The sequence below is a fragment of the Oncorhynchus masou genome, chromosome 20 (assembly GCF_036934945.1).
Source record: "Oncorhynchus masou masou isolate Uvic2021 chromosome 20, UVic_Omas_1.1, whole genome shotgun sequence".
In the NCBI taxonomy this organism is placed as follows: Eukaryota; Metazoa; Chordata; class Actinopteri; order Salmoniformes; family Salmonidae; genus Oncorhynchus; species Oncorhynchus masou.
The window spans coordinates 8,488,638-8,510,608 of NC_088231.1; the positions used below are offsets into that span (position 1 = coordinate 8,488,638).

A 21,971-nucleotide genomic window follows, 5' to 3' on the forward strand; every position below is an offset into this window, starting at 1 on the left:
AGTCTGAGGTCCCCAACAAACTATAGTGCTATTCAAACTCTTTGGGACGCTCATACCCTAAACCTTAACCATTTTGAATGTCAACTTCAATGGGGGTAAGGGCACCCCAAAGATCCCGGATAACAAGGACCAACAAGAGATAGCCTAAATCCTATATGGTCATCAAAATGTGTCAAAGGCAGCGCTGAAACGTGTGTGAATCTGTTGTCACCATTCATGGCAACTCAGAAGAAGTAGACTTATAGTCTAGACAAGAAGGCTAGTACTGTAAATAAAACCAGGTTGGGCACACCCCCTTCCTCATCAACAGGTCTGCAATGGAGACGGTCAAAAACATAATGTTCCTCAACACTCCAAGGAGCTGAAATGGTCAAACAGCACGGACACCGTGGTGAAGAAGTCACGACAGCAACTCTTCAACATCAGGAGACTGAAGAAATTTGGCCTGTTCTCGAGGGCCCTCACAGTGTTCTACAGGAGCACCATCAAGAGCATATTGTCGAGCTGCATCAAAACCCGGTACGTGTGTCTTCTTGTCAATAACAGCTGGTGCGCAATGCCTAATATTAAAGAAGTCTTGAGGTATTGCTCGCCTGAGGTAGAGTACCTTATGATAAGCTGTAGACCACACTATCTACCGAGACAGTTCTCATCTATATTATTCGTAGCCGTCTATTTATCACCACAGACCGATGCTGGCACTCAACCAACTCCATAAGGGCATAAGCAAACAAGAAAATGCTTACCCAGAAGCAGCGATCCTAGTGGCCGGGGACTTTAATGGCCAACTTAAATCAGTTTTACCAGCATGTCACATGTGCAGCCAGAGGGGGAAAAAACTCTATAGACCACCTTTACTCCACACACAGAGATGCATACAAAGCTCTCCCCCACCCTCCATTTGGCAAATCTGACCATAAGTCTATCCTCCTCATTCCTGCTTAAGCAAAAACTAAAGCAGGAAATACCAGTGACTCGCTCAATACGGAAGTGGTCAGATGGCATGGATGCTACGCTACAGGACTGTTTTGCTAGCACAGACTGGAATATGTTCCGGTATTCATTCAATGACATTGAGGAGTATACCACCTCAGTCATCGGCTTAATCAATAAGTGCATCAATGACGTCGTCCCCACAGTGACCATACCTACATATCCCAACCAGAAGCCATGGATTACAGGCAACATCGAGCTAAAGGCTAGCGGGACACTAATCCAGACGCCTATAAGAAATCCTGCTATGCCCTCAGACGAAACATCAAACAAGCAAAGCGTCAATACAGGATTAAGATTGAATCCTACTACACCGGCTCTGATGCTCGTTGGATGTGGCAGGGCTTGAAAACTATTACGGACTTCAAAGGGAAACCCAGACTTGAGCTGCCCAGTGACGCAAGCCTACCAGACGGCAAAATACCTTTTATGCTCGCTTCGAGGCAAGCAACACTGAAGCATGCACGAGAGCATGCATGAGAGCACCAGCTGTTCCGGATGACTGTGTGAAAACGCTCTCGGTAGCCGATGTGAGCAAAGACCTTTACACATGGATTACCAGAACGTGTACTCAAAGCATGCGCAGAACAACTGGCAAGTGTCTTCACTGACATTTTCAACTTCTCCCTGACTGAGTCTGTAATACCTACATGTTTCAAGCAGACCACCATAGTCCCTGTGCCCAAGGAAGCAAAAGTAACCTGCCTAAATGATTACCGCCCCTTAGTACTCATGTTGGTAGCCATGAAGAGCTTTGAAAGGCTGGTCATGGCTCACATCAACAGCATCCTCCCAGATACCCTAGACCCACTCCAATTCGCATACTGCCCCAACAGATCAACAGATGACGCAATCTCAATCGCACTCCACACTGCCCTTTCCCACCTGGACAAAAGGAACACCTATGTTAGCGTTTAACAACATAGCACCCACGAATCTCATCACTAAGCTAAGGGCCCTGGGACTAAATACCTCCCTCTGCATCTGGATCCAGGACTTCCTGACGGGCTGCCCCCAGATGGTAAGGATAGGCAACAACACGTCTTCCACGCTGATCCCTGATCCTCAACACTGGGTACTGTGTCTACTTATTCCCCTCCTGCACTCCCTGTTCATCCACGACTGCGTGGCCAAACACAACTCCAACACCATCATTAAGTTTGCTGACGACACAACAGCCTGATCACCGACAACAATGAGACGGCCTATAGGGAGGAGGTCAGAGAACTGGCAGTGTGGTGCCAGGACAACAACTTCTCCCTCAATGAGAGCAAGACAAAGGAGCTGATCATGGACTAGAGGAAGATGTGAGCCGAACAGGCCCCCAGAGGGCACGACAAAACCTTTTCCCCCTCAGGAGACTGAAAAGATTTGGCATGGGTCCCCAGATCCTCAAAAAGTTCAACAGCTGCACCATCGAGAGCATCCTGACCGGTTGCATCACCGCCTGGTATGGCAACTGCTAAGCATCTGACCGTAAGGCGCTACAGACAGTAGTGCGTACGGCCCAGTACATCACTGGGGCCACGCTTCCTGCAATCCAGGACCTATATAATAGGCCGTGTCAGAGGAAAGCCCATACAATTGTCAGAGACTCCATTCACCCAAGTCATAGACTGTTTTCTCTGATACCGCACTGCAAGCAGTACCGGAGCGGCAAGTCTAAGACCAAAAGGCTCCTTAACAGCTTCTACCCCCAAGCCATTAGACTGCTGAACAATTAATCAAATGGCCACCGGACTATTACACTGACACCTTCTTCTCCAACACTTTGTTTTTGCATTATTTTGCATTATTTAAACCAAATTGAACATGTTTCATTATTTAAGGCTAAATTGATTGTATTAATGTTTTATATTAAGTTAAAATAAGTGTTAATTCAGTATTGTTGTAATTGTCATGATTACAAATAAAAAAATCGGCCGATTAATCGGTATCGGCTTTTTTGGTCCTCTAATAATTGGTATCGGTATCGGCGTTAAAATCATAATCGGTCGACCTCTAGAATCAACTTTAGAAGACAGTCCTGGCGCTTGCTGGACTTTCTTGGTCACTCTGCAGCCTTCTTCACAACAATTGAACCGCTCTCCTTGAAGTTCTTGATGATCCGATAAATGGTTGATTTAGGTGCAATCTTACTGGCAGCAATATCCTTGCCTGTGAAGCCTTTTTTTGTGCAAAGCAATGATGACGGCACGTGTTTCCTTGCAGGTAACCATGTTTGACAGAGGAAGAACAATAATTCCAAGCACCCCCCTCCTTTTGAAGCTTCAAGTCTGTTATTCAAACTCAATCAGCATGACAGAGTGATCACCAGCTTTGTCCTCGTCAACACTCACACCTGTGTTAACGAGAGAATCACTGACATGAAGTCAGCTGGTCCTTTTGTGGCAGGGCTGAAATGCAGTGGAAATGTTTTTGGGGGATTCAGTTCCTTTGCATGGCAAAGAGGGACTTTGCAATTCATCTGATCACTCTTAATTACATTCTGGAGTATATGCAAATTGCCATCAAACTGGGGCAGCAGACTTTGTGAAAATGTATATTTGTGTCATACTCAACTTTTGGCCACGACTGTACGTACTAAAAAATATTAAACTAGGACAAAGAACACCTCGGGTACAATCTTCAATTAAGACAAACTCAGCAAAAAAAGAAACGTCCCTTTTTCAGGACCCTGTCTTTCAAAGATAATTCGTAAAAATCCAAATAACTTCACAGATCTTCATTGTAAAGGGTTTAAACACTGTTTCCCATGCTTGTTCAATGAACCATAAACAATTAATGAACATGCACCTGTGGAACGGTCGCTAAGACACTAACAGCTTACAGACGGTAGACAATTAAGGTCACAGTTATGAAAACTTAGGATACTATAAAGAGGCCTTTCTACTGACTCTGAAAAACACCAAACGAAAGATGCCCAGGGTCCCTGCTCATCTGTGTGAACGTGCCTTAGGCATGCTGAAAGGAGGCATGAGGATTGCAGATGTGGCCAGAGAAATAAATTGCCAGAGACGCCTAAGACAGAGCTACAGGGAGACAGGACGAACATTTTGAGAGGTTATTTCCAAAATGCTAGATCCACCAATTTTTTGCATTTTGTGTTGTTTCATCAGACATTCTTGATTATGGGCACCTTCATGTGTGTTTATTATATTATTGTTCTCAGATGAATAATTCATAGATGTGTATGAAAAACGCTATATATACATTGTTTTGCTGGAATGGAATGTTCATATCCTGTATATTTTACTGTGATATGTGGTTGTCTCACATAGCTATTTTAACATTTAATGCACTGACTGTAAGTCGCTCTGGATAAGAGCCTCTGCTAAATGACTAAAATGTCAAATGTAAATGTTTTGCATACAGATCTCATATTGAATTATTTTTGTAAAACATTTTTTAAATATTGTCACAAATGTTTCATTTGTATAGTTCTTTGTAAAAACTTAGTAATTTGTTATATTTGACCCTGTGAAACCTAGCAGTACTACTTATCTATTTGAGAGTGAGGCGGATATACAGTTGAAGTCGGAAGTTTACATACGCCTTAGCCAAATACATTTAAACTCAGTTTTTCACAATTCCTGATATTTAATCCTAGTAACAATTCCCTGTCTTTCTACTTTACTATTTATATTTTTCACAACTTTTACTTTTACTTCACTACATTCCTAAAGAAAATAATGTAATTTTTACTCCATACATTTTCCCTGATATCCAAAAGTACTTGTTACATTTTGACAGGAAAATGGTCCAATTTACACACTCTGGCGGACTCACAAAACACAAATGCTTTGTTTGTAAATTGTGTCTGTGTTGGAGTGTGCCCCTGGCTATCCATACATTTTGAAAACAAGAATACCATGCCGTCTGGTTTGCTTAATATAAGGAATTTGATATGGTTTATACTTGTCCTTTTACTTTTGATACTTAAGTACATTTTAGCAATTCCATTTACTTTTGGTACTTAAGTACATTTAAAACCAAATACTTTTACTCAAGTAATATTTTTCCTGGGTGACTTTTACTTTTACTTGAGTCATTTTCTATTAAAAATGTATTCGGGATAAGTGTCCCTTCCACGGGACGGTTGAGTTAACGTAGGCTAATGCGATTAGCATGAGGTTATAAGTAACAAGAACATTTCCCAGGATATAGACATATCTGATATTGGCAGAAAGCTTAAATTCTTGTTAAATCTAACGCACTGTCCAATTTACAGGAGCTATTACAGTGAAATAATACCATGCTATTGTTTGAGGCGAGTGCACAGTTATGAACATGAAAAGTTATTAATAAACAAATTAGGCACATTTGGGCAGTCTTGATACAAAAGGTTGAACAGAAATGCAATGGTTCATTGGATCCGTCGTAAACTTTGCACATACACTGCTGCCATCTAGTGGCCAAAATCTAAATTGCAGCTGGGCTGGAATAATACATTATGGCCTTTCTATTGCATTTCAAAGATGATGGTACAAAAAAAAACAAAAGAATGGTTGTTTTCTTTTTATTATCTTTTACCATATATATTGTGTTATTCTCATACATTCCTTTCACATTTCCACAAACTTCAAAGTGTTTCCTTTCAAATGATACCAAGAATATGCATATCCTTGCTTCAGGGCCTGAGTTACAGGTAATTAGATTTAGGTATGTCATTTTAGGCGAAAATCGATCCTGAGGCAGTCGCTCTTTATGTTCCATGAAGTTTACTGATTACTATTTTTTTTAAATGGGGGGGATTGATCAGAGGGGGCTGCGGGCCTCCAGTTGCCCATCCCTGTTGCCGTTCACTGCCTTTCACATCTTCTCCTGACCTACTAGAGACTGCATTTAGTCTGGACAGGCTTCGGCCAAAATGGCACCTGATTCTCTATCAAATGGACTACTTTTGACCAGAGCCAAGGTCAAAAGTAGTGCACTATACAGGGAATCGGTGCCATTCGGGATGCAACCTCAGTCTCAAGTCTCCTCGATCCAGTACCAAAAGGGTTAAGCCAAGACCATACCGTGGGAAACACTGTCCTAACATGCGCTACCCCTGCTTGATTGACTGTGTCACCCCTTTTGTTGTGATTATTTAAATTGCATAGAAGACATTTTTGGTGTAGTTGTACTGTATACATTATCAGTGTCACTGTAAATTTAGGCATTTGTTTATTTAGTTTAATTGTTGCTTATTATTTGTTGTTTGTCTGTCTTATACCCCTCACAAGCTGTTCATAATATAATGTATTATATTTCTTGTATGGGCCTATGTTTATGCCAATACAGATGATGTGGAGTCTTTGGATCCTGCTGGGCTCTCAGTGTGGGTGAGTTGGTGCTTACTTTGTGTTCCCTATTCTTTTTAAGAAAGAAAAGACAGTTTAGAAATTACAAAGGGGTTGGAGAGGGGAGAAAGCTGGAAAGAATGACAATGATTTTAACCCACCCAGGAGTTGCATGTGTGTTGCGAGCCAGGAGTGTCACCACTTACACCACATTGAAAGGTCACGAAGAAACAAAAACGTGTGAAAACGCATTGATGAACAAATTGAATCCTGGAGGAGGATTTGGTTGACATTTCAAGATGAATGGACGGCAATGTTTAAAAGGGAACTATCTTGTAAGTAGGGCCTGCTCCTGCTAGTACTACGCCAACATTATTGTACCTGTTATAGCTCCTGCACCACACCTTCCTACACCACCAACTGCATTAGTCAACAGCAGAAACCTAGGGCCCATCACTAATGGCTCCCTATTCCCTATCTAGGGCACTACTTTTGACCAGGACCCATAGTGATAAGATAAGATAAGATGCAATTTGGGACAAAGACCCAAGTCAGCAGATGTCAAGGATTTGTTGATAAAAGTTGTTTAAAAGGGTTTCAATCTACATTATCCTTATTTACCTCTTCAGATAATGTTAATCTCCACTTCCTCACTCCCTCTCTATTCTCTCTTAATTATTACCCTTTGTTGTTGTCCGTTAGTGTACAGAACCTTTTTTGCCTTGGCCTTTTTCTCTCTTTTTCTCTCACTCACCCTTCTCTCTCTTTCCACCTCCTCTCACCCACCCCTTCATGTACCCCCCTCCTTCTTTCTCTCCCTCCTTTTCTCTGATTCAACATTAATTCTTGTTTTCTATCTACTAACTATATACTATTATAAAACGGATGGGTCTAATCCTGAATGCTGATTTGTTAAAATCGCATTCCAACCGGTGTCTATTTCACAAGTTACCACCGGCTAAATCTATGACGTCCTAATTGGTATGTTGAATTTTATGTTCCTTTTGATGGCATAAAATGCCCTTCTTGCCTTGTCTGTCAGATCGTTCACAGCTTTGTGGAAGTTACCTGTGGCGCTGATGTTTAGGCCAAATCATTTTTTGTGTGCTCTAGGGCAATGGTGTCTAGATGGAATTTGTATTTGTGGTCCTGGCAACTGGAACTTTTTTGGAACACCATTATTTTGGTCTTACTTAGATTTACTGTCAGGACCCAGGTCTGTCAGAATCTGTGCAGAATATCTAGGTGCTGCTGTAGGCCCTCCTTGGTTGGCGACAGAAGCACCATATCATCATCAAACAGTAGACATTTGACTTCAGATTCTAGTAGGGTGAGGCCGGGTGCTGCAGACTTTTCTAGTGCCCACACCAATTCGTTGATATATATGCTGAAGAGGGTGGGGCTTAAGCTGCATCCCTGTCTCACCCCACAGCCCTGTGGGAAGAAATGTGTGTGTTTTTTGCCAATTTTAACCGCACACTTGTTGTTTGTGTACAGACCCTCATGCCAAATTGAGTCGAAGGCTTTTTTAAATCAACAAAGCATGAGAAGACTTTGCATTTGTTTTGGTTTGTTTGGTTGTCAATTAGGGTGTGCATGGTGAATACATGGTCTGTTGTACCGTAATTTGGTAAAAAGCCAATTTGACATTTGCTCAGTACATTTTTTCATTGAGTAAATATACGGGTCTGCTGTTAATGATAATGCAGAGGATTTTCCCAAGGTTGCTGTTGACGCATATCCCACGGAAGTTATTGTGGTCAAATTTGTCTCGACTTTTGTGGATTGGGATGATCGGTCCTTGGTTCCAAATACTGGGGAAGATTCCATGTGTAACTCTGTGTTGTTGTATGTGTCAAATTGCTACGCTTTATCTTGGCCAGGTCGCAGTTGCAAATGAGAACTTGTTCTCAACTAGTCTACCTGGTTGAATTAAGGTGAAATAAAAATAAAATAAATCAAATGCCAGAGCTAAGGATGATGTTAAAGAGTTTTAGTATAGCCAATTGGAATTTTGTCTGTATATTTGATAATTTCATTAAGGACACCATCAACACCACATCCCTTTTTGGATTGGAGGGTTTTTATTTTGTCCTGTAGCTCATTCAAGGTAATTGGAGAATCCAGTGGGCATCTGCTAGTCTTTAATAGTTGATTCTAAGATTTGTATTTGATCATGTATATGTTTTTGCTCTTTATTCTTTGTTATAGAGCCAAAAAGATTGGAGAAGTGGTTTACCCATACATCTCCATTTTGGATAGCTAATTATTTGTGTTGTTTGTTTAGTGTTTTCCAATTTTCCTACATCTCATTGGAGGGCATCAAACGGGCCAATGCCACGCTCTCTTTCTCAGGCGTCAATGCCAACGTCACCCTGGTGCATGATGGGGCAGTGGTTGCCCAGGATCTCCCAGACTACTTGAACCGGGTCAAGACCCTTTCCCCCAAGATCAGCATCCAGTAGGTCAACACCTTGGACATGGGCTACTACACGCTGAAGGACACGAGGGACAGGGTGGTCTCCATCGTCAGTATGGAACTCACAGGTGTGATTGTGAGGGGTTGTGTGTGTAAGTAATTGAGTTTAACCACTTAGCTTTGCCACACTCAGAGGTTGTGATTTCGCTGTGTTGCCATAAGTTGTTAGTTAGCGATGAAGTGTCACTCACTTCTACTGAATCCCGGATTGAAAAAAGGGATTAGTTCAAATCAAAGTTACACAAATGTCTCACATCATATAGCCCAGGTATCTGGGTACCACTTTTTTCAAAAGCGTGTATACTGGACAGATGCTACGGCATATCCTAGGGTTAACGATTTTAACCCATTTCGTGTGGGGTCTGCTTTGCTGTGCTCAAGTTGAGTTGTTACTCGAATTTTCACCTGTAGTTGTCTACTGCTGGGTTGCTCGTCTCAACTGTCATACTCACTTCTTCTGAATCACAAATTCCCTTGTGTGTGTTGGGGGGGATACCACTTCACTCCATTCCTTGGTTTACACAGACGCTGTCTGCATCACAAATCATAAAAAAGACAGGGGCAGATGTAACAGTTACAGCCTTAGTCTAAAATTGATTAAATAAATAAATAAATAAAAATATTAATTTACACACAAAACCCCATAATGTCATTGCGAAAACAGGTTTTTGCTAATTTTTGTAAATGTATTAAAAATAAAAAACAGAAATACCTTATTTACATAGGTATTCAGACCCTTTGCTATGAGACTTGAAATTGAGCTCAGGTGCATCCTGATTCCATTGACCGTCCTTGAGATGTTTCTACAACTTGATTGGAGTACACCTGTAGTAAATTCAATTGATTGGACATGATTTGGAAAGGCACACACCTGTCTATTTAAGGTCTCACAGTTGAAAGTTCATGTCAGAGCAAAAACCAAGCCATGAGGTCGAAGGAATTGTCCGTAGAGCTCCAAGACAATATTGTGTCGATGCACAGATCTGGGGAAGGGTACCAAAACATGTCTTCAACATTGAAGGTCCCCAAGAACACAGTGGACACCGTTCTTAAATGGAAGAAGTTTGGAACCACCAAGACTCTTCCTAGAGCTGAATGCCCGGCCAAACTGAGCAATCAGGGGAGAAGGTCCTTGGTCGCGAATGTGACCAAGAACTCGATGGTCACACTGACAAAGCTCCAGAGTTTCTCTGTGGAGATGGGAGAACCTTCTGGAAGGACAACCATCTCAGCAGCACTCCACCAATCAGGCCTTTATGGTAGAGTGGCAAGACAGATGTCACAACTTCCGACAAAATTCTGCCGTAAATTCTGATTATTACTCATACCTGTGTCCTGCGCCTGACTCCGCCTTATCCATTCACCTAATCGCTGACAACAGAAGCCACTTTTCAGTAGAAGGCACATGACATCGGGCTTGGAGTTTTCCAAAAGGCACCGAAAGGACTCTGACTTTGAGAAACAAGATTCTCTGGTCTGATGAAACCAAGATTGAACTCTTTGGCCTGAATGCCAAGAGTCACATCTGGAGGAAACCTGCACCATCCCTACAGTGAAGCATGGTGGTGGCAGCATCATGCTGTGGGGATGTTTTTCAGCGGCAGTGACTGGGAGGCTAGTCAGGATCGAAGGAAAGATGAATGGAGCAAAGTACAGAGAGAATTCCTTAATGAAAACCTGCAGCAGAGTGCTCAGGACCTCACTGGGGCTAAGGTTCACCTCCAACAATGACAATGACCCTAAGCACACAGCAAATACAACGCAGTAGCTCGAGACAAGTCTCTGAATGTCCTTGAGTGGCCCAGCCAGAGCCCGGACTTGAACCCGATCGAACATCTCTTTGAGAGACCTGAAAATAGCTGTGCAGCGATGCTCCCCATCCAATCTGACAGAGCTTGAGAGGATCTGCAGAGAAGAATGGGAGAAACTGCCCAAATACAGGTGTGCCAAGCATGTAGCATCATACCCAAGAAGACTTAAGGCTGTAATTGCTGCTAAAGGTGTTTCAACAAAGTACTGAGTAAAGGGTCTGAATACCTATGTAAATCTGATATTTCAGATATTTGTAAAAAATAAAAATACATTTAAAAAATTGCACAAATTTCAAATAACCTGTTTTGCTTTGTCATTATAGGGAATTGTGTGTAGATTGATGGGGGACAATTGAATCATTTTTAGACTAAGACTGTAACGTAACAAAATGTGGAAAAAGTAAAATGGCTTGAATATTTCCCGAATGCACTTTACGTATAGGTAGGGGTAAAGTGACTCGGCAACAGGATAGATAATAAACAGTGGCCGCAGCGTATCTAATAAACACCCTATTTAGTACACTGGGCTCTGGTCAAAACATAGACCATAAATATCCAAGTATGCTTAGTACATAGTAGTAACACCTTGTAAGTAGTCAGAGATACAATCTGGTGCTGCATAGAGAAGTGGTGTTGGCTGTATATAATTCAATTACACTTCAACATGACCTAACAGAGGTGAGTACGTCATGGAAATAGACACAGCATCAGGTTCCCTTCCCAGCGGGTTGGTTTACTGGCCCTTTGTTCCAAATGGCACCCTATTCCCTATATAGTGCACTACTTTTGACCCGGGCCCATTGGGGAATAGGGTGCCATTGGGACACACCGTGTTTGGCTCGCGGCTCATACGTCTCTGTTTGTCACTAATTAGTTGGATATTTGTAGGACTACAGGGCTGCTCAGTAAGCTGTGGGAAGGAGGGGGTGGGGTGAGGGGGGATAGAACACAACATGCTAAGAGTGAAACACGTCATCTGTCAATCACCCCCACCAGTTCCCCTTATTGCTCTGCAATGTCTCCCAAATGAACTCCCTCGCCTCCCTCTTTCTCCTCTCCACCTCCCTCCGTCGCCTCCCCGTCCCCCTATCCCCCTCCAGACAAACATGAGAATGAAACAGGCAAACCCCTCCTGGCCCACCTCCTCCTGCTCGGTATCCCCGCCAGTGTCTGCTTCTGTTGCCCTACACCACCACCATCAAACTGGACAACCCCGAGACTCTGCACCCCCTCCCGGCTACAACATGCCCGGAGGGGGGGTGTCCCCTGGACCTGGTGTCCCGGTGAGGGATAGTTAGATGGTGGCTTGGCTACCAAATGGCACCCGATTCTCGCTATTCTGTAGGTCTCTGGTCAAAACGAGTTAACTTGGGAATATGGTGCCATTTGGGACAAATCCCTTGTAGAAGTTGCCTTTAGGTTCCCCCCTCTAATCTGTCTCCCATGCTGTACTACTATAGTAATGACATTGTTGCGGTGATGCCTGTTCTGTAGTTGAACGGTGATAACGTGACGTGTTTTTCTGTGGTTATTGCAGACGTTCTATCATGGTATATGAACAATTTATTATTACTCATTTAACTACAAACTGTGGTGTGTTGGTTTTTGCATGCCTTGTGTTTGTATGTAATTGGAGTCGATAGCGATTCTCTGTGTGTGTGTGTGTGTGTGTGTGTGTGTATATCTCTCTCTCTCCTTCTGTTCATTATATCAGTGTCTGGTATGGTTCTTGTTAGGAAACCCTCGTAGTCCTCCTGTCAGGTGTGGAAATCCTCAGAAGAAACAAGGAAGAGAAAGAGTGTGACAGTGTTTTGTTTCAGTGCTTCAGCCCCCACAGTGGAATGGCCCCCCGCCCAACCAGCCACAGTACAATCCTGGGGCTCCTCCGATGGTAGGGCTTAATACTCTTCTCTACTCTATTCCACCCTACACTCTTAGAAAAATGGGTTCCAAAAGGGTTCTTCGAAGGTCCCTATACGAGAGCCCTTTTTGGTTTCAGGTAAAACCCTTTTGCGTTACATGTACAACCCTCTGCAGAAAGGGTGTGTGTGTGTGTGTGTGTGTGTGTGTGTGTGTGAGGGGTATGCTCCAGTGATGTACAGCGCCCCCTCCGGGAAGGAGGTGGAGAACATGTTTCCAGGTGATCCTCCTCCTTGCCTGTCCACCACCCTAGGTCAGTCCTCACTCACCCTCTCATACACACACACACACCCTCTCACACACATATACGCACACCCTCTGACATTGTTCCTCCCTCCCCCCCCCCAGACCTCGTCGCCCATCGCGCCCGTCTCCCCGCCCGCCTCTGATGCTCTGCACTCTACAGACAGAGCCTTCCTGTTCAACATGGACACAGGAAAAAACTCCCCTGCCAACTTCCTGTAGAATCGGTCCAATCGGTTAATGTAGCCAGGGCTCTGGGCCGGTACGGCTCGGTGACTGTTATATGGGTTGGAGAGGAAGCAGTATGTTGTTGATGTAGCTGTGAGCTAGACAACATTGCCCCTCAGATCACCTATCCAGTGTTATTTTTCTGACATAAGACATTGTATTGTACCTTTTACAAGGCCGTATTTAGATTACCCCTGTTAAACCACGGGGCCTGTTTGCAATTCAGCCAATCGTGAAGAATAGAACTGACTACTTCAAAATGGAATTGCCTCAATGGTGCAGCCCATGCTGTCACGGATGCTCGAATGGCACATATACAAAGATGAGTCCTCTCTCTCTATGGTGTGGCCTTACATTTTTGTAAAGTGTCTTTTTTCAAACTCAAAGGTGAAGATGGTATCGATCAAACACTCTGGTCGTGTTCCCCTGCTGAGACGTTGCATGCATCAACCAATGGTTGCGTGCCACGTCATCGTCTGTGCTGTCGGGCACCCGATAGCTATAACATAGGGTTAGCTGATACGTAAAATAGCTATCCAAGAGTTGTAAGAACTGGCATTCGTCAGCAACGTCTGAGGAGAGGAACACAACCGATAACTGCCTTTCAGGGCTCTATCTGGAACCAAAAATGGAGACAGCTGAATAACCTTCTTGGAATCATTTTTTTTCTTCTTAGATTTTCATTATCCAATCAGAACCCACATCACACCTAATCGTACAATCAGAAGCCACTAGGAAAACTCATCATCCACTCAAGATAGACCAAGCAAACCTCTCCGCCTGTCGGGTAGGTAGCTAATTGCCGGTAGCTACTTCCTGTTGTGTATATTTAAACAGTGTATACAGTATATATGCAAATATGAACAGAAATGCCTTTCCATGCCAAAGTATAGCTGTTTGTTATTATATGCATGGTGCATCATTTTAGTACTACATATGAAACTACTGTCATTTCAACAGGGTTTGTAGAGTTAAATAACTTTTAGTCAGCTTATTAATACATTGGGAGGGTTCTATTTTATTAAGATGTTATATCGTCTGCATAAAATCCTATTTATCATATTTAAATGTATTTTATATAATGATGCACTCCTGAAGGTTTTACAGACAGTGGGACGCATTCGAGCGGATCACTTTTGTCAAGTCGGTGACCGCCGTTGGTCACCTTTCAAAGTGCGTTGAATAATGGGGATACAAATGATCCCACTTGTGCCGACATGTCGACTGCGTGAACTTTACAAAAATCATGTGATCAAAGGTCGTGAAGTTTTGACTGCACGTCTCTGCAGTTGCTCTTCACCGACTTCACCCTGCAGCCATCACCTGCATTGCGGGAGGCTCTATTGTCCACCAATCATTAGGCTGTTTTTGTTTGACCCACACGAACATGACCAAAGACATGACTGAAACAGTAACCAACTTTGCCTCGATTTATATATACAGTGGACATATACAAAATTAATGTGATATGAGTCTCTCTCTCTCTCTCATTGTTTGTACAAAGTACACACATTTGATTACAAATTATGATTGTGTGATATGAGAGTTGGAGACAAAGAAATACTTTTATAACAATGGCACACTGCTATTTGTTGTATAACCACTTGTCCAACTTTTGGCTGTCGCAGTTGCTCCTCCCCCGATTTCACTCCTCGGATTTCGTCTAGTCGTTTGCTTAAGCCTCACCACGCAAACGCACCCTGTGCCTTCATCTCCTCTACCAAAGGGAGATTGTCCTGGGGGTGTATTCATAAGTGCACAATGAAGCAAACAGTTTTGCACTGGAAACATTTATTTTGGGGACAAATTCAGTTAGTCCCTACCCGTTTCAATCTGGTTGCTTCCTTTAGGTTCCTGGTCGGGTCAAGGGGTGAGGAAAATTAATTCTACATGATTATATTCAGGGACAGGGCATTTCCAGACCATGTAACCAGAACTGGAAAAACTCCTGGCCCTAGTTGGTCAAGGGGAGAATCTCAATTGGAGAAGGTCAGATGCCACTTGATCAAGCTCAAGCTCTTGGAGTCACTTTTAAAACGTTATTCCAGAACTGCTTTTCTCACCGTCTCATCCCACGACACACACACGTTAAAGGAATGGACAGATCTGTAATGTAGGTAATAGGAAGTATGTATTTGTTTTATTAGAGAACTTGTTTGTGTTGTGTGCCGCCATAACTGGAGAGGAGTAAGGAAGAAAATGATTTCCAACGCCATATCGTCAGACCTTATGGAATGTTTTTATTCTACAAATATCAATAGCATTTATAGCAGAATAGTCCGTGGGAAATGCACATATCCACCATAATAAACAGAAATGACATTGTCTGTCTCCTTGAAAACAAGCTAATCAGCTGTCAGTTCTGTTTCACACACAAAATAACTATAGGATCTTTAAGAAAAAAGGCAAATGCTTTATTATGCAAAACAATACCAAAACATTTGCAAACAAAAGCTTATGTACAATGTCGTGATTATGTTCAAAACAAGGCCTTTCAATTCCCATCCATCCATCCCTCACTCCTCCTCTCCATTTCTCTCACTTGTCTCTCTAGCACCCTCACTTGATCCTCCAGGTCGGTTTTGTCACCGCCGGTGCCAGAATGCCCTACACCCAATAGGACGCAGACGCTCACCAGGCCAGCCAATCGCAGCGCCGTAGTCTCTGTTTCAGCGCTGCGGTCACTTAGGATCAGGCCAAACAGTCCTAAAACCACACCCAGCTTCAGTAGCCACAGGACCCGCCTCAAAGTGGATGCCACCAAGCGGAAGGCCAGGGACAGCAGCCAGTAGCCAATGAGAGCCAGCAGAAGCCACTGACCGATATAGACCACAGCATCTGGGGTGATACTGTTAACAGGCATTTGAACTAGAGGAGAGAAAGAGAGAGATACAACATATTAGTGCATTTTCTGGCCTAGTATTCTTAAAAATGCTTCCTTTACTTGTCTCCATTCCAAGATGTGGCAAAAACGTAGTCTTAGCAGTGTGTTGCTATGTAATTATTGTACCGGTAGGTTATAGTCACAAAGCTCAGTAGGTTACTTTTGGCAATGTGGAAAAAAAGGTTTGCCCGTCTGGCACACACACCTAATCCAGGGCATGTCTGTCAGTGGATGAAGGGCTCACTTAGCAGGTCAGACTTTCATCCAGTTGTGTTGTGCGTGTGTGTGTGTGTGTGTCTACAGAGAACAATTACAGTAAATTACAATGTGAGAGTGTCCTGTACTGTACATGGGTTGTGTGTTGAGATGTTGCACAATATGGGATCAATCAACAGATGACATAAGAATGATTTACTTGAAATTATTATTTTTGTATTGACAACTGTCTGTTCCATTATTGAATAGTGCACTGGTTATCAGCCCTGGTCCTGGAGACCATCAGGTTGTACCGTTTTTTTTTTTGCTCCAGCCCAGCCCTAACACACCAGATCCAACTAGTCAGCTGCTCATCAAGACATTGATTAGGTGTGTTAGTGCTGGGCTGAAACAAAAGTCTGCACATGACATGCTTTAGCTCTCTGGGAACGGTATCGGTGACTGACTGGAGTATTGCATTAGCTTTCTGGGCCTGGTATTCATAAAGTGGGAATAGGAGTGCTGATTTAGCATCAGTGTTGCCTTTAATATTATAATGATGAATAATGAATGATCCTAGAGCAGGTGTTTACCATCAACTCCTGCTGCCCTCAGGAACTGGGTGAGGTACTTCATAACCACATTTGCGCCACTGGCCGCTACCGCAGCCAGATACTTGACCAACCGAAAGAAACACTGACAGGAGAGAGAGAGAGTTGATATAGGGTTCTGTTTGAGGCAAACACATGGGTCACTAAATACGGAAATAAAACAAGCCAGGGTTCCCGTACAGGCCGACTTGTTGCTACTCGCACCTACCTAATTCGACAAAAGTACTGACATCATTAGACTAAGATTTTATGATACATGCTACTGTTAAATTTAATTTAGAGCAGGCTATTCTTTGTGCCTCACCTTCTGTGCAGTTTCAACAGACCGCGCCCCAACAAGGTGGACCAGGTATCTGTGCGCCTCCAGGGACAAATCCGTGAGCGTCTCCCGGAGGACTTGCATCATTCCCGGGGAATAGTTAAATGACTTCTCGAAGCGACTATATTCTCCCGAACAAGAAACGACCACGGTGCTCAGCACACACAAGACGAAACACACTTTCATTGTTTCAGACGCCTTATGTAAAGTCGAAAGATTAAAAAACATCCAACGTCTTTAGATTTAGTTGAATACGGTTTCACTGCATAACCATATGCTACAACAATCTAAACTGGTCACTCTACAGACAGAAACATATTGGCTACATGTCTATGTCTTACATATGGAAAGAAAAAAAACAGTCTCACTACAGTTTCCAGGATATAGAAAGTAAGCAGGCCAACACAAAATGTACTACAGTAGTTGCGTTGCCCTTCTTCATCTTTAAATTTGATTGGCAAATCGCAATCAACTGACAAGTGCATACACCGCCACCTACTGTACTGGAGTGTGACGACCTATCTATACCACTACAGTATATTCTCTTGACTAACCCTGGATTTCTAATAAAATAAAATAACTCCGTGCAAACCTCACCACTCCCACCATCCCCACCCACTCCCGTCCAACCTCTGACCCTGTCAAACAACCTCTCCCTTTCTACACACATTTCACAAAATAATAATACATGTTCAACCGTTTCCAGCCATTGCACATTCTAGTACCATGTTTCCTATCAATTTCAAAGATGAATTAAATCCCGTATGCCCTAATCTCATTTCCCCCATTCTGTTCTCATTCAATGACACTATCTCCCGTAAAGATGTCCTTGTACTATAAAAATGTCTGCCCTTCCTACTTTCACCCCATTGTCTCTGCCAGCAATCTAACCCATTTTTTCGAAGAAATGTTTTAAATTCTCCTCTATCCAACTGCACATGTATATACACAATAGTGCTTTTCACTGCTCCTTTTGCTGTTATATCTACTATATTACATTTCATTTACATTTAAGTCATTTAGCAGACGCTCTTATCCAGAGCGACTTACAAATTATTTCCATAAACTCCTGCATGAGCCGGAATCCAACCGAACTAAATGTCAATGTAATTTCTTTGTAATCCCAATAACTGCATCATTACTTCTAACCATAAATCATCGCGTTCTGATTTTCCAGATCTTAAACTACACAAAACCGATGCAGAGTTTGAACATATTACTACTCTTCATGGTTGCACCTCCTCTATCCATTGCAATCCAACAATTATCGCAAACATTTCTGTTGAATATACAGACAAATCAATTGTTAGACTTGCATAGATTAACATCGAACTCAAGAATAAATACACTAGCTCCCGTCTTCCCATTCATCGTATCCTTTGAACCATCTGTATACACTGCAATACAATAATACAACTGATTACTAATATATTGATCGACTATTATTCCCTCATTATCTTCTTCACACCACTGTTTATTTTTTTCCGACCAGGCTAAAATCAAGTTAACTTTCCATAGCCTTCTATATGCAATTTAAATGAGGGTTTGCGTAGACTGGAAGGAATTCCTGCAATGTAGACCCCGTAAAACTTGCCCCCTGGTAGAAAAAAAGGAAGCAGGGCACGCTCGCCACCTACTGTCAAGTCGACATTAAATAGCTTACCCTGCAGGTCGCAACGTTTTAGAACGTTCCGGATTGAAATAGGCCATGTAGAACGGACATGCTCCTCCGACATGAATCATAAGGATTCACATTAGCTCTGTTCATGTCATTTCTATCTACAACGTTTGGCAGTTGACGGACCCAAATGTATTTTATTTTATACCAACCTTTATTTTCATACCCTCATCGCCTGTTGTCTATTTGCTCGACCAATTAAATATATGTAGTAGTACTAGGCCTATATATCATACACAAAATATCTCAAATAAAAGTCTGAACAAAATAAGTAAAATTAAAGTTTATTTATTAAAGTGTTATCATGGGCCCGGTGTTTATTTTATTCCCTATGGCCCTGGTCAAAAGTAGTGCACTATGTAGGCAATAGAGTACCCTTTGGGACACATTTCAGGGTCTTCTTCCATTACTTGTTCCTCTGGGCTTGGGCCTTGCAGGTCAGATAGGCCAGCTTGGTGGTGAGCTGCTCAGTGAAGAGGGGGTGGAACGCCAGCATGATCCTCAACATGTTGCCTTTACGGGCCTCGTCCACCGGAGTCTGGCCCCAGATATCTATCTCCTGGGTGGGATGAGAGGAGAGGAAAGAGAGGAGGAAGGGCAGGAGAGGGAAGGACATGAGAAGAGAGGTGAGGTAAGGTGGGGGAGTGGATCGGACTTCGAAGGTGAATTTGGAAAAAGGACATCATTTCAATTGTCAGATGTAGTGGTGGTATGTAGAGGATGCTGCTGAAACTCTAACTGTAGAGTAAAAACACTTAGATGGCATAACAGCTCAGTTGCTACTTTGGTGAAGATTAAACTACCACCTCTTTTACCTCTCCTACTCCACCCTGAGAAGAGCAGGGTCGCACTGTAGCAAAACCTTTCAAAACATTGTGCAACGGAAAACGTGTTTCTTAAAGGACAAGTTTAGATAGTACCTCCCTGTTTCAGCCTGTTTGCTTCCGTTTAGTGCCAAGTGAGTGAACATGACCCTGGTTCTTACCAGAGGGTGGCCCCATACTGCCCCCACGGCTTCTTATATCTCACACCTCCCCTTCCGTCTAACCCATTTGATAGATCAGGGGCTGTATTCACTAGGCACGAAATGGAAGAAAACGGGTCGAAATTTTGAGGAACAGGGAGGGGCTATCTGAACTTGTCCAATAAGAAATGCTTGTTTTTGTTTTTTCAGTTGCTCAGAGTTTTGCTACATTTTTCACTAATGAATATGACCCTGGTTCTTACGAGCGGGGTTGCCCCATACTCCAGCAGCCTGCGGACCATGACTGTGTCCCTCATCTTGACAGCCAGGTGCATGGCCGTGCGTCCATTGTAGTCCTTAGAGTCCATGTCCACTCCAGACAGCGCCCAGGCATGAAGCAGCTGGTAGTCTTTCTTGGCCACCGCCCTGAGAGGGAGCGGTGGGAGAGGGAGGGAGATGGTGGGAAATGGGAGGAGGGGGAGAGAGAGACGTGGGTCAATATTTCTATAACAAAAGTGGCATCTTATTTTTGAATAATGAAAGCACGACTCAAAATGATTCATGTTAATGAATAAGCAGTTACTCACTGCAGCAGCTCCACGCCGATCCTCACTGCGGGCATAGCCAGTGACGCCTCTCTCATCCTCAGGAACTTGATGACGTCATAATGCCTGACATGCAAATGTGAGCCACCATTATCTGGCTTTAGTGTGTGATGCTTTCAATGTTGCTTTATTAGTCCACTTCTAGACTTATTCCAGGTAGGCTACTTACAACGATGCTTTGACAAAGCAGAGCAGGGTTAGTGGGCTACCTGTTGATAATAGCCAGGCGTAGGGGTGTGTTTCCGAAGCGGTCTTTCAAATGCTGCGAAGCTCCTTTGGCCAGCAGGTACTTGACCATGTCCAGGTTACCGATCTCACAGGCCTTCAGCAGTGGTTTGGTGCCGTCATAGTCCCCACAGTTCACATCCATCTGGGGGTGGGGGTGGGTGTATATGCAAGACAAGTGTGTGTGTGTGAGAGAGAAGAAACTGTACCCAAATAAAGAAAACACAGTCACACACACACACACTACTGCAGACATTTTCTAGGATCTCCTGGAGGGAGAGGAAGTCGTTGTTCTCGACAGCTCCGTTAGCGAAGGAGGGAAGCAACTCTCCCAACAGTCCTTTGCGCTCCTGAAGGAAACACAAAGAGTTGAACCAGGTATGTATCATCATGGAGTAGGTGTGCAAGTCAGGTGTAACATCACTGATAAATAGACAAATGGGTCTATCCAAATTATAGGTGAACTCATATGGCCTTGCCTCTATGTCCTTGTTCCGCAGCCAGCTGAGCTCTAGGACCTTGCCCAGCCATCGCAGAAACTTCTTGTCCCTGATCACAGGGCCTGCAATCACGATCGGTTTTAGGCTGAGATCCCTCGCTTGAGTTTTCTCCATAGCTGTGACAAAGAGCATGTGGTGTGTGTTACGATAGAAAAACACGCAGAATGGGTCAAATATCAAAGCTACCGAGCTATCTAGTTACTCTGCTAACGTTACTAGTAGCTAGCTAGCACATCAAGTTCAGGTAGCTAGCTAATTGCAGCACTTAGCTATCTTCTCTCTCCTGCACATTGAAGTGGTGAACTAACTAAAGTAGCTTACTACCTTTCTATAGTATCACGTTACTTTACAAACATAGATCAGTTAGTTCATGTAAGCAAACTAGTTTGCTCATCAAGGTATTAGAGCTTGTCAACAAACCAACACAACCGTTGGAGGGCGCGCGAGATGAATGGCCCGGTTATTTTGTTGCTTTTGTTTTACAACTGGTCATGTCCACTAGGTGGTAGCAAAGCCATATATTGATCGATCTAAGTACGAACCTCTTTTGGTGGCGCAAAATGACAAATGTGCACACACTTGTTCTTCGACCAGATACAGTAGATTCAATTCACTATTTGTAAAGATCTTGGGTTGTTTAGGCAAGAAAACAAAAGTTCACCCTGTTGCTGTCAATTGTCAGTGAAAGCAATGGGATATTTGTGGCCGTTGGACAGAAGTCTTCCATGTACTGAAAATTCCTTGGCAGAAAGAACAGAGATATGTAACTAGGCTACTCAAATTACAAATAAAGACGTCTTCCCTTCTGATACCAGGGAGATGTTCAGAGAGAGGGAAAAAGAGGGAGGGAGAGAAAATAATCATGTATATTTATTTATAAAGAGCTTTTAATATTTGTCCCTCTTAAATAAAAAAAAACAAATGTAATAATGCAGTGAATAAGTAAATGTAAAGAGCAAGAAAGAATGATATAGAAAAAAAGGGAGGTGAGGAAGGGTGGATGGAAAAAGAGAGGGGTGGATTGTGTGTGG

At 43.1% G+C, this 21,971-nt stretch overlaps 2 protein-coding genes across 4 annotated transcripts; both read right to left on the reverse strand.

The window, feature by feature from the left end:
- Positions 1 to 15,176: 15,176 nt before the first annotated feature.
- tmem109 (transmembrane protein 109) lies at positions 15,177 to 17,408 on the reverse strand. The gene is made up of 3 exons (XM_064926211.1): positions 16,954 to 17,408; positions 16,632 to 16,734; positions 15,177 to 15,827 (listed from the first exon to the last, which is right to left on the reverse strand). Exons 1-3 carry the CDS (start codon positions 17,194 to 17,196, stop codon positions 15,454 to 15,456), a joined length of 720 nt encoding a protein of 239 aa, XP_064782283.1. The 5' UTR covers positions 17,197 to 17,408; the 3' UTR covers positions 15,177 to 15,453.
- Positions 17,409 to 18,918: 1,510 nt separating this feature from the next.
- si:dkey-9i23.14 (L-asparaginase) lies at positions 18,919 to 21,569 on the reverse strand. Of its 3 annotated transcripts, none has more exons than XM_064925884.1 (7): positions 21,361 to 21,569; positions 20,920 to 21,056; positions 20,695 to 20,790; positions 20,425 to 20,585; positions 20,198 to 20,281; positions 19,874 to 20,036; positions 18,919 to 19,205 (listed from the first exon to the last, which is right to left on the reverse strand). In XM_064925884.1, exons 2-7 carry the CDS (start codon positions 21,052 to 21,054, stop codon positions 19,053 to 19,055), a joined length of 792 nt encoding a protein of 263 aa, XP_064781956.1. In that variant the 5' UTR covers positions 21,055 to 21,056; positions 21,361 to 21,569; the 3' UTR covers positions 18,919 to 19,052. The 3 variants fall into 3 exon arrangements, with proteins under 3 accessions (XP_064781956.1, XP_064781955.1, XP_064781954.1); XM_064925883.1 differs by having other exon boundaries at positions 21,265 to 21,568; XM_064925882.1 differs by having other exon boundaries at positions 20,920 to 21,568.
- Positions 21,570 to 21,971: the final 402 nt, after the last annotated feature.

What these genes read in the sequence shown, in the direction of transcription:
- tmem109 (XM_064926211.1), bottom strand. Translation starts at nt 17,196, where the DNA reads ATGTTTTTTAATCTTTCGACTTTACATAAGGCGTCTGAAACAATGAAA. An exon ending in CTGTTGAAACTGCACAGAAG is followed by an intron (nt 16,735 to 16,953) that starts GTGAGGCACAAA and finishes CTCTCCTGTCAG; the next exon opens with TGTTTCTTTCGGTTGGTCAA. An exon ending in GAGGGCAGCAGGAGTTGATG is followed by an intron (nt 15,828 to 16,631) that starts GTAAACACCTGC and finishes TCTCTCCTCTAG; the next exon opens with TTCAAATGCCTGTTAACAGT.
- si:dkey-9i23.14 (XM_064925882.1), bottom strand. Translation starts at nt 21,072, where the DNA reads ATGCTCTTTGTCACAGCTATGGAGAAAACTCAAGCGAGGGATCTCAGC. An exon ending in ATCGGCGTGGAGCTGCTGCA is followed by an intron (nt 20,037 to 20,197) that starts GTGAGTAACTGC and finishes GCTCCCTCTCAG; the next exon opens with GGCGGTGGCCAAGAAAGACT. An exon ending in AGTATGGGGCAACCCCGCTC is followed by an intron (nt 19,206 to 19,873) that starts GTAAGAACCAGG and finishes CATCCCACCCAG; the next exon opens with GAGATAGATATCTGGGGCCA.